Here is a 12,407-nt window from a genome sequence, read left to right on the forward strand (position 1 = left end):
GATGCACACGTGGTCGAAATCCGTTGATTCGCCATCGACGAGACCGTGACTACCCTCCCCACCTACATGCCCGCTGTTGTCGTCACAGCGCATTAGATTTGTGGTCAGGCCAGATTTGCCGAAAACACACATGCGAACAATCTATTCAAGTATTTCGTCACACACACACACACACGTACAACCGTGGGCGCCCACGAACACATCTCTGGCTTGTCTCCACAACTGATAAACATACGTACACAACCTACACATACTCACACGGTTTGCAGACAGTTTCCTGTTTGTTACTCTTTTTCTCAACTGCTCCCCACTGGCGATCACCACACCTCACTATCCAACTCCTACGCCCCTGATGTCATTCAGCTCAATCCCCCGGGCAATCAGCGGGGACGCATATAAGGTGAAAAATACACCTTGTGTGTGTATACATACAAGTTGCAGTTACGTGTGGTTTTGGGTGTTCACCTGGACTCACGACCTTTGTTTCAGTCTCTATCGTTCTCTCAGGGTCAAGCAGGAAGCAGGCCACCAAAGAAACAGCCAGAAGTAGAGTGTGGCCTGTTATTGGAGCAAGATCTCATTCACCAGCCTTTTGTCAATCCCGCGAGCACCAGGAATGGGTGAACAGGGGCGATATTAATGCGGTACAAATCTGCATGCATGAATGTGCATGGGTAAGTGTGAGTATGTTTGTCTGTCCACGTGGAGGACTCTTTGTACAAAGCGAGGACGGATGTGGGAAAGGGGGAGACAACGATCTTGGATGGCATCATAGACCGAAATTTGCTTTTCTTACGTGAAGCTGTCAGTCACAACTGTGCCAGACCATCTGACGCCTCATCGCTCAAAAAGTTTTGTATGGAAGACAGTCGCCGTCCTATTACCCAAATTTAACTGGTTGGGGATTTTGCAAACAAACTGATTTCCAACTGAGTGCTTTGGGCTAGAGTATATTCAGGGTTGTGACTAACATTAGTGTAGTCCACCCTGTATTCCGTTTCTCATTCTTTTCAGTCTTCTCTCTAATTTAGTGAAGCAAAGTCGCATTGATAATGCAAGAAATACATCCTAATGACCTACATCATTCACCACAATAATAGTTACATAACGTGATACTACCAGAATCTGTCACGGAAGGAATGTACACGCCGTTGTATGTCCTGTGCCAGATAAGTAAAACCTCCCCGCAGGACACAACAGCGTAAATTGGACACAGGCTTCTATCACTCATTTTACTCACTGTTCAAGAACCAGTAAAGGAGACTATTACAGATAATCTCCGTTGAACTCGCTCCACAGTTGTATGTCTTCAAATGCCCCTCATTCAGACGGTTTCCGTTCCAACACCCTGCGGTCTTTCAAAGTTTTTATTGAACTGCTTCTCTTATTTGACAGATGCCATGAATCTCCAATATGTAGTAGAATGTTGAAGGTAACCGCGCTCTCCGGTTTCCGTCAGAAGAAATTTTGTCAAGCAAACCCAAGAGAATGATGTGGAAGTACTGCTGTGATATCGACAGAATCTTTTCCTCTGTAAGAACAACATAATAGGATTGATAACCTTAAGGAGCCAATCGTCAGCTGAGGAAGACGTACCATATAGAAAAAAACAGTCCCAGGCTAAAGCATCTGTAACCAAGTGGCGTTTTGTCCAGCTTACCGAATTCATACATTGAGATGACCAGTAACCTAACAGTACTCAGAAGAACTAAAAGGCCCTTAAGAGCAAGCTACCTAATAAAGGTCATACAGATATTCGTCCAAACACCCAGCGGCAGAAAATGTGGTTGTCTTATTCCTGCATCAAAAGGAAATGTACACAAGTATGAATAATTGACTTATTGCTTTTTAGACAAATCTTTTGGGAAGGGTTGCTTCTAGGGACTTTTGAACTGTTGAATTTCAAAGTGCAGTGTTTCTCCTGTTTGATGTGTACTAACCGCTATAATTACCCCGTGATAGAAGGAGAACTGTCCATACGAGAGTGAGGCGAATGCAAACTCTACCAGTAGAGTTCAAGCTGGGTTCCAGGTGAGTCTCTCGAAAAACCAAATTAGTTTGCAAATGAGTGTATATTCGCTAATAGGGTATTAATTTCCTCTACCAATACATCCAACGTCCTGCGCCTTCAGAAATAAGTATGTGCTAGTGGAACTTTCTGCGTTGCATAAATCCTACAGATAACTGCCAACACTTAGGTGGATGACTTGTGACTTTTCTCTAGAGTAAGCCACATTCCCTCACGCACTCCATCTTCATTAAACATACAGTTTGAAGGCATAGAATATTCTTGGTGATCACTGGGACTATCTTCGACAAGAGAGTAACAAGCTCCAGATATGATGCGGCCTAAAAACTACACAACCGGCGGTTGGTGGAAAGCTGTGCGTAGTCTTGTAGTGAACCAGTTCCCAACGGCGAAATCAATAAACTCTCCGAGACCCGGAGTCATCGGCGTCGAACACGATATTAGCAGAGGACTAGACTGGAAGCCTTTACTGGTTCACTTTCCGTCTTCCGAATAAGGTACCTTAATCTGGAGTTCTGCGGGGTTAAAATTTGGTTAGTCCACTGATGTGTGACGTTGGAAGTAAATTGTCTGCTTGAAAGTCGACTTAGATGTTTGCATCTGTACCAAAAGGCAATGTTGTTGTGGCACTTCCTTTTGGAAACTAGAAAGCACCCACCTAGGCCTTGGAAAGTTTGTCGCCACAAAGAGAGATAAGAATAAGGAACATTTTGAGAGGCGAAAACTCACGCTCTGAAATGGACGCTCCTTACTTTAGGTTTCCGCGTGGTAATAGTCAAGGTACTGAGAAAAACACCAGAGATTTCTATTTACATTCGTGCAACAAAGTGATAGAAGCAAGATATTTGAGTACGAAGCTCTAAGTAGATTCGTATTTGCGTTTACCTCTTCTGTGGAACGATGCCCAAAATGCATTATTTTGAATGAGCCTACGTTATGACTTGATATGCAGTCAATCTGTCGAGGTCACAACGAAGTGCCAGTTCATAGTCGCGAGCCTCAAAAGAAACGTATGCCAGTTTAAGCTCTGCCACTCTTTTAAAAACAATACATCGTCCTTAGGCAAACGCTACACCAGGATTTCGTACTCAACGTGTGAAAAGCAAGAATTCTGGCTATTTCTACAGTACCAGGGAGTGGTAACCTTGATTTCCATTAATCTTCTACCACTGTTACATATTTCTGTATTTCCAGGCTCAAGAAGTTGCTTCTTATGCATCATAAAACTGCCTTTTATTTATAATAACCGTTTTTATGTGTGACCGGTTTCCCAGCTGAATGTCTGCTGTTGCGCACCACACTCCATAAAACATCCACGAAAACGGGATTTCATTCATTCACCGCCGTTCTAGCCCACACGATGAATGTGTATGAATACTCCCCTCTGGACAGTGGAGCTTACAACCCAAACAATGACATAATCAATTAGGTAGCCCGCACTGGCAAAGTAGAGTGCGTCCAGGTGGTGAGCACCCAGCCCGAATTTCCTGTCAAGTAAGCAAAAAATTGTGTATGGATGCGTGTGCGTCTTGTTCAACGGAAATGAAGTCCACTTCGACACAGGGTTGCTTGCTGGTGTGACTAAGTGCTGATGGAACCAACGGAACGGCTCCTCGGTTCTGGTCGATTTCCGGTATATTACACTCGTTTGTTTCGGGGAAGAAAACAATAATGTTCACGAGTTAAGTTCAACGGTACGGAACCGGTCGGTTTGGGGACAATTTTACCAATTGACTAGCATGAAGAAAAAATGACAGGTTTTCTATGGAATTTCTAGGTTGCTTATGTTCTCTTGATTCCTATTTAAAAATGGCCCACATTTTGGACGGACGTTTTGTTGGTTGGCCGAAAATAATCGGTGATTATAACGAGTGAAATCCTTTCTGTCCAGCTGTGTGATGTACTAACTCGTTGGCTATCCTCAAATGTTAATGTAACTGTCGTTCAACTAGGTTTAACCACAGACCCACTGGGGTGTTCAATACATTGCTGATAAAAGCTGTGAGCCACTTTGTTGTTGTAAACTGAACATTTCTGGGAGAGTCTAAAGTGAAGGGCCATGTAATGAAGGACAGACAAGGATGAGGAATAAAAGAGTGATTTTGCTCTGGCTCATCAGTGTTTTGGGGTGCCAAACTCTCCTCCCAAACCACACGACTCAAAGCAGAACCGTTCCAAACAAAAATTACAACTGATTCTGTTAATTCGAGGTGAGACAATCTCAGCCTCACTTTGGGCTGAAACAAATAAAGTACACACCCCACAAAATTATTTGATTACCCGTAGGACCAACCTGGTGGATACAAATGAACGATATCTGTCAGCTGGTGATGGACACAGTAAGAATTCTAAAGAATTGCAATCCTACCAAGTGGTGTAAAACAGGAGGTTGAAAATAGGTACAACAATTTACACGACCACTTCATGGTACCTTCTCGTTGAAAGAAATTTTGATGATATGTTCCGGTTATATCACCAGACACTTCGTAAATCTCTTTAACGCATTTTTTCCGAAGCTGTAAGTGATGTTCCCATTAACACTTCTCCAGTCCTGCTTCAGCGCAGCTGTCAACTCAGTTTCTGGATCAACCAAATTTGCGCATCAGTACGCTCACCGCGCTTGTATGCTCTATGGCGTCCAGGTTGGGTTGAAAATATCGCTTCAATTAGACGAATCCAACAACCGCATGAAGCATGACAGAAGTCTGTTATTGGTGACGTAGGAAGCGTGGAAAACTGCCACCCCATTCGAATTTCCCGCTACTTGTGTAGTCCAGGCGACAAGTTGTAATACTGAATATTCTAAAACCTGGATATACTTACCGGCGGCTGTTCTCTACCACTCGTTTTCTTACTGACTTCATATCAGGTCTTACAAATTAATGGTCTTCATATCTGATAAGACTAACAAGTGGTCTTTTCATTCAGAATTAGTCTTATGTCCTTAGGATAGCATCTAGTTGGACTCTTCGCCACACAGCATATCTTGCAGGAATTCCAAAACTGTACGACTCCCGCCCCCCTTGTAGAAGTCACTTTTGGAACATGTCCTATAAATTAATTACAGGATACAGATGTAATTCAAAAATGAAACTCTCTAAAATCAGCAAAAATCCTTCCCTCTCGAAGGCACATGCTCCATCTAAGTGAAATTATATAACCCCATCCAGTTTACCTTTCAACATAGCTACAGCGGATCTTATAATCACATAAAGAATGGTATTTATATTGATTGCAACTGGGAGCACAAGCTACGCTAGAGAATCATCTGTGAAAATGAAGCCATTGCTTCTTTAATTATAATTAATGGTGGACCTTTCCCACATGATTCAAGACACCTTACCTTTGGTGAATAGTCGGGTAAAATCCTTCGAAGAAGGAGAGTATCCTGAAAAATGGTGATCAAAGCAAGCATAAAACAACAGCTTTGTATTCTAACCACAAAATTTTTAATGATTTTAGTGCACGCGATACCAGCTGCGTTATCCCAAATCAGTTTATTTGACTGCGGTTCCTGATGCGTTGTCTATGGTTGGTCATTTTAAACTCTTGTATCACAGCAGCAAAGCATTTAAATGTGCGCTTGATGGGATTGATTATTCAGCGGCTAAGTGACCATGAACTGGGCACAAGTGGATAATTTGCATCGTTTCGCTTCTTCTGCCCCTAAAACATACAGAGGCAGGAGGGACCGGTTAGAATTCACATCTCCGCAACATTGAACAGTACACAGGTAGTACAAAACAGAGGTTATTTTGACACTTTTTGCAACGTGATAAAACTCATGAGAACGCCGCATCTTCTGCTCTGTACGCTTTTGTATAATTCAATGGGCACGTCGAATTTTTTCTTTGGGAGTTGCACCTTTCGCACTCAAGGATATTCTCTAATACATACTGATGAACGTTTCTGTGTCCAAGAAAGTTTGTCCCTATGTCAAATCGTCTTCACTAGAAAGAAACACATTTGGAGAAGGCAACATCATGTAAAGCCCTGCTTGTTAGTGTACTGAAGGCCGAAAAAGAAAGCGTTTGAAATTTCAGCTAGTAACCAAATACTGATATGACTGTTAAGCTGCTATTCAGCAACGGCCAAATTCACATGTGAGAATCCGAATCTTTTCAACACCGACAAATTATAGACAACTTGATCGATAACATGAAGCTAGATGTTTCACTTGAGAATGTGTCCTCTAGGAAGCCAGGCAACATAAAACCACTTGATATTATTTGTGTGACTTAACAACGAGTGGTACCAATTGCTGCTCATTTTGTCGATCATCCAACCTAGCAAAATAATAATCTCAAAACCGCATATGTGAGGATTACATTTCCTCAGAAAATTCTGGAAGTACATTTTGGTGGCAAGCCTTAAAAAGGTTCAGGGGTCTGTATAGTGTTTTTTTACTTTCCAGACTTGTTTGAATTCCCCTGTAGGATGAATTGTACATTTGACATCATTTGACTCCCACTGATGCGTACAGGACCTAGTTTTATCGTGTTTACGGCGTTTGCTGCGGGATCCCTGGCGGAAATTGGAAAGATGTGCTCTCTCTTTCTTAAGCAGGCGTTGTTCCCATTTTCCCATTTACATACTACTCGAATGGAAAACAATGTTTTCATTCGTCGGTGACTCAACTGAACAGCCTGTCACTTTGTGGGTTTAAAGCAACTCACTAATGCCTGAGGTTACATAAACGATGTGTGAGTAGAAAATTCAGAGTCTGCTTCTCCTAGCGGTTTTTATAATAAAATATTGTAGAAAAGAGAGGGCGCTTGTTACATATCTCAGAAAGTCGAATTTCGTGTGACTGAGAAATTCCCTCATTATGATCGACGTCCATTCAGCGGCCTCCAACGGTATTCTGCGAGATTGCCACTTCGTCCAGCCTGGTCAATTCCACTGAAAGAAAGCCTGAATTTTTCCATCGTTCATGATTGTCCGTCATCTCTTCAAGATAGGAAACTGAAATTGTGTCCACCCAGCCTTTGCATCCTTTGAGATCTAGTGAGACTAGTTATATTACCGTCTAATTGCCGAGTTACCACTTGTGTGTGTGTGTTTGTGTGAATAAGGCTGAAGGTGTTTTAAGACGGAATCATCTTAGTCCCAACAAAACCGTTTCCTGTGATCCTAGTGTCGTAAACATGAAAAAAGAGTTAAATTTTCAGGTGGATAGAACTTTACACTAGCGGAACGATGAATAACTGATTCTAAAATGTAAATCACAGATTTATTGTATTTCAATCGGTAGATAACACTTAAATAAGAGGTCATGAACGAACCACCAAGATTGATATATGGTTATTGCTCCTTTGCAGTGATACTGTTGCACCAGATTGTGCTTATCGAACAGATTCAGTGTTTAGAGTGTACAGGGATGTCTAGAGATTTACAGGTCCTTTAAACTTCTTGGGCAATTATTAAAAGAATAATTAACCTGATTTTTCGGATGCTGTCACAAGGAAAACTGGGCGTCTGTTTGTGCAACTAGTCTAACCGCGGTCGAATAAGGGGGGAAGTTTTTAGAAAGCTGGAGTTTATCAACAGAGTTCGGAGTGAATGATGGGCCCTCGGAGTCGGCTGGTAATAGATCATTTCGGCCAGGACTCGCTGCTTGGGTATTCAAGGTCACTGAAGCTTGATGGACAGAGAAGCTAGGAGAAGATATGGAAAAATTCATGGATGGAACCTGTGTTAAGGTGTCATCTTCTGGAATGTTAGCGAGCGAGTTCTTTAAACTTTTGTGCCCCATGACTTCGCAGGAATACACCTCTGATGGATCGGACCAACTAGGGACGAGATTGGGAGTGAATCGGTCGACGTCAATGGATTTCGAGGCAGAGCTTCCAAGCGAATATTTCGAATGAAATCTGGACAATTCCGAATCGCTTGGTTTATGAGGAGAATAGGTAAACAGTTCCGGTACCAGCCGTCTTTCAGTTGAAGTATCTTGCAGCTCTGAATCTCTCTTGACGGATTCCAGTTCTTGCAGGGATGAAAGTTGGGAAGGGGACCCACCAGCAACGTCCTGGGCAGATTGAAACAAAGCCAAGTTCTGCATACCACACAGTTTTTGGTAGAAAGATTGAGATCCTTTAGTAAAGTGTTCCTCATAACGTAGTCTCATGCTGTCCACAGGGTAGAGGGGCTGGTGAGGGGCAGTTTCTGCTGCCCAAGGCAATCCTGTCTTCCATTGTCCGAAATTGTGCATCAGTGAGAAGCAGTTAGAATCGGGACTATGTCTTGCAACTGGTCGACCGGATGGATCATTTAGCGAAGGCGGGTTCCATAAAGTAGTGGATTTGTGCTCCAGGTTCAGTGAGGTTTGTTGAGGTCCTTCTGTTGATCGGATGGATAAAGGGAATAATGTGGAATTGACCTTTTAAATACTTCGATTACTGACAATGTAGAACAACTTATGAAACTAATTCACTGTCTCTTTCGATACGGAAGATAAACCAAGGTATCCAAATACAGATAATCAAGTTTATTTTAATAAGGTTCAGCTTTGCTGCGATCATCCAATTGATACTGGTCAATAGGATGTTATAGTCAGGATCGCAGGTTTATCAACTGATGACCTACGCCCAAAAGAGATACCCGATAAAGTCTTCGCGAGGACAGAACAAATCCTCTTCACAACCAACCACTCAAATCCCAATTTCATGGTTTGGTACTCTCTAGACCCCGGATGAAGATCAATTACTAGTTAGAATAAACAATGGAATGTAACGAGACTAAAGTACCTTGTGATAAGTACGTCATACTGTAACGCTGAACATCTGATCATATCGCTCGACTTATTATGACTGGCCTGCAAATCCCTTTTTTGTCAAATGGGGACGTTCATCAATAGGTCAGAAATAGAGGACGGGCTTTCCCATGTGAAATGACCTACCGGGATTGTACGACCCCGAAGCGCTCGAGGTAATTCAGCTGTTAGAGTGCGAGCTCAATGACCGAAATCGATGTGATTCAAACCCAACCTCTTCATCTCGACCGCTCCTATCTATAAGTGGGTATATCGGCAGCATTTCAGATGTCGCCTCTCTTTCGAATTTAATCGCAGCTGGACAAGGAACGTATGTTACAGGTGAACGATTATTATCGTTTTATATGATGATACCAGACAGTCATTTTGGGGGTTACTAAAGACCGCATTGAAGTAAGTAGTGCATAGATCAGTTAGTACTCCTCTGAAATTGAGTCTTCTATAATATGCTATAATCCTACCCACAACATTCTAAACTTTCTGAAAAACGAACAGTAGTGACATCTTGATCAAATTAGCCAAATGTTGATCCACTACACACCATACTCACCGCTTCACCTATACTTCTTTTCGAAAGTTGGGATTGAAACTAACAACCAAGAAACTAGTGGGTAGACTTACCAGATTCCAGTGAAGATTGATATTTTCCCTGAACTTTGGTCGCCTGGTCTGCAACAGAATGACTGGGATCTTCGGACAAGTTGAAGGTGGCGTCGTAAGGGTGGCTGGGTGTGTTGATCTGGCCGACTGCATTCAAGAAGTAGTCGGATTTCGACTGAGCCTGAAACATACTTTGTTCAGACCAGTTTTCTGGCTTGGTCAAAACGCCACGAAACACGGTATCACGTACATCCTGCTGATACCATTTTGGATAAGGCGAATGGGAAGTTTGAGTTTTTGCGTGCAAATTGTATTGTTCATTCATTAAGTAAGACTCAGAATGTTCGTGCTGACATGAGTCCGTATTCGTGAGACTTGTGTCTTCGTCCAGGGTGTTGAAATCTTCATCAGATGCAACCATATCAGCATCAACGTCATCATCGTTTGTTTCTTCTCCACGATGTTTGGGTGTCCAGGTCATTTTATTCTCCTTCTTCAGTCTTCGGCGAGCGTTTGCAAACCAAGTTGAAACTTGTGTCAAGGTCATTTTAGTAATTATTGCTAACATGATTTTTTCACCTTTTGTCGGGTATGGGTTTTTGATGTGCTCCTGAAGCCAAGCTTTAAGTGTTGCTGTGCTCTCCCTTGTGGCGTTTCGACGACGTGCCGTGCTTAGTTCCAGGTGTGGGCTAAGTGGATTAAAACAAGATCTTTTTGATCAATTGGAACAACTAATTTACGATAATCAGACCAACAGATTTATTTATATCGAAACTAAGACCAAATACGCCTGGTCGGTATGAGCTTATCTTGAATGCGGTACATCTATTTTAGGGGTGCGAACAATGATATTTCTTACAAAGGCAGTTACTGAACAGTCACTCAGTTGTTAGACTATTAAATAAATGGTGACCCACTATTCACTCATCCAAAGGATTGAATAAAAATAACCTAAGTCTTGATCCTGCGGAGAATATACTTCAAAAACAAGATGAGAGCACTTCATACTGAAAAAGGGTACTTTTTCTGTGGAATGGCACGTCGAACACCATGTTTTGTTGCTTTTCAAAATAGAATACACCCATTTGTAAAACAAAGTATAGCAATTACCCTTATTAAGATGAGATATCATCGACCTCATCTCATGCATAAAACCTACACGGTGGAACGATGGATGTAAAAACACTTATATCTTATAGGTGTGCAAACCTCAAGAGAGTTTCTTCTGAATAGAGGCCGCTCAGACACTGTGGGAAGCCACCCATAGAAAAGGGCAAAATTTTGTGCATCTGTCAAGAAACGATATTCTCGCTAAAGTTTCACTACTTTTCGAGGCTGACGCTAACTAGGAAAGCTTTAAGTTTACACTTAGGTATTCCACACACTACTACTACTACTTGAAAATGAAAACAAAATGAGTGCTTTTTAATCCAATTTCCATTTGAGAAATGGTATGTTTTCTACGGATCAGTTTCTAGCCAGAATGAGTCGTCTGTCAGGAAAGAATAAGCCTGAAACATTTGGGCTGAACTTGTGCACAGAAACGCTGTTCATGCATTTAGGTCGTCATACTTGGGTAATGTTCTTACTCCTTAGTGAAGGAATGTTTGAACCTCATGTGGCTAATTTGCACATGCAGACTCTGATCAGATTAAATAAAGGGCTTGCGAGTTTTTCCATACACAAGACTCATACTTTAAAACTGCCCGTCCACCTAGTCACACACTCTGATATCAAATGGTTTGGTCTCTCCCCCACCCCGAATTTCGTGCTTCTTGCAATGACCATCAGTCTTCGAGAAATACGTTCATTTGCAAATCAATTTGGTTTTCACGAGAGACTCAACTGAATCTCTCGTTTATGATATTCTAGGACTGAATGTGCTGCACACAGGCCACCTCATGATTCCGTTGACACGATATTCGAGACATCGCAGTATATTTTCATAAAGGAAGCTACTCACAAGTTTGCTGAAAACTCTTCGACAGCCCACGACCGGTTTCTCCCTTCCTGAGGCTCATCAGGTAGACACAGTCCCCGAGTTTCCTTCAACCTTATGTTCTACTTGAATCCAAATTGGACTGTTTTCGAGAAATACGGTCATTTGCAAATCAATTTGGTTTTCACGAGAGACTCAATTGAATCTCTCGTTTATGATATTCTAGGACTGAATGTGCTGCACACAGGCCACCTCATGATTCCGTTGACACGATATTCGAGACATCGCAGTATATTTTCATAAAGGAAGCTACTCACAAGTTTGCTGAAAACTCTTCGACAGCCCACGACCGGTTTCTCCCTTCCTGAGGCTCATCAGGTAGACACAGTCCCCGAGTTTCCTTCAACCTTATGTTCTACTTGAATCCAAATTGGACTGTTTTCGAGAAATACGGTCATTTGCAAATCAATTTGGTTTTCACGAGAGACTCAACTGAATCTCGAATATCGTGCCAACTGAATCATGAGGCGGCCTGTGTGCAGCACATCCAGTTGTAGAATGTCATAAACGAGAGATTCAGTTGAGTCTCTCGTGATAACAGAATTGATTTGCACATGAGTATATTTCTTGAAAACAGTCCAATTTGTGTTCAAGTAGATCATAAGGTTGACGGAAGCTCGGGACTGACCACCAGTCTTGTTAAGCTGGATAGTTGTGAACGAATTGTTCGAGAAAGAGAGAGTTCGATGTGTTTTTATGCGTTGATTTAACCACAAAATCACGAAGTATTACGCTGCTTTATGTTATGACAGGCTCTTGAGCATGTCAGAGCCTTTGCAATGCGCAAAAACATTCATATAAGCTGTATCCAAATAGACAGAAACCCTTAGGCAATCCTTTGGTTATTGCCTTTCATTACTGGACTAACTGCAATGATAAAAACAAATGCTGAATCAACTCAACCAGCAACAGAATACTGTTAACTTTTCCCTACACTAAACTTACCCAGTCGTGATTAATTCATCTGTTTACTGGATGAAAAATCTCAGTCTTAAAGCGGTAAG

The 12,407-nt window shown here is 42.0% G+C and overlaps 1 protein-coding gene across 1 annotated transcript in view; it reads left to right on the plus strand.

Moving 5' to 3' along the window:
* T265_15449 (hypothetical protein) overlaps positions 1-12,407 on the plus strand; it is a gene marked incomplete at both ends in the record, with an annotated part of 84,391 nt that overhangs the window by 11,467 nt on the left and 60,517 nt on the right. Inside the window, one exon of the mRNA XM_009178167.1 lies at positions 508-674. Within this exon, the coding sequence (XP_009176431.1) occupies positions 508-674 (167 nt within the window). The remainder of the gene's footprint in view (positions 1-507; positions 675-12,407) is intronic.

This window comes from Opisthorchis viverrini (assembly GCF_000715545.1).
Source record: "Opisthorchis viverrini unplaced genomic scaffold opera_v5_507, whole genome shotgun sequence".
NCBI classification, from domain to species: domain Eukaryota; kingdom Metazoa; phylum Platyhelminthes; class Trematoda; order Opisthorchiida; family Opisthorchiidae; genus Opisthorchis; species Opisthorchis viverrini.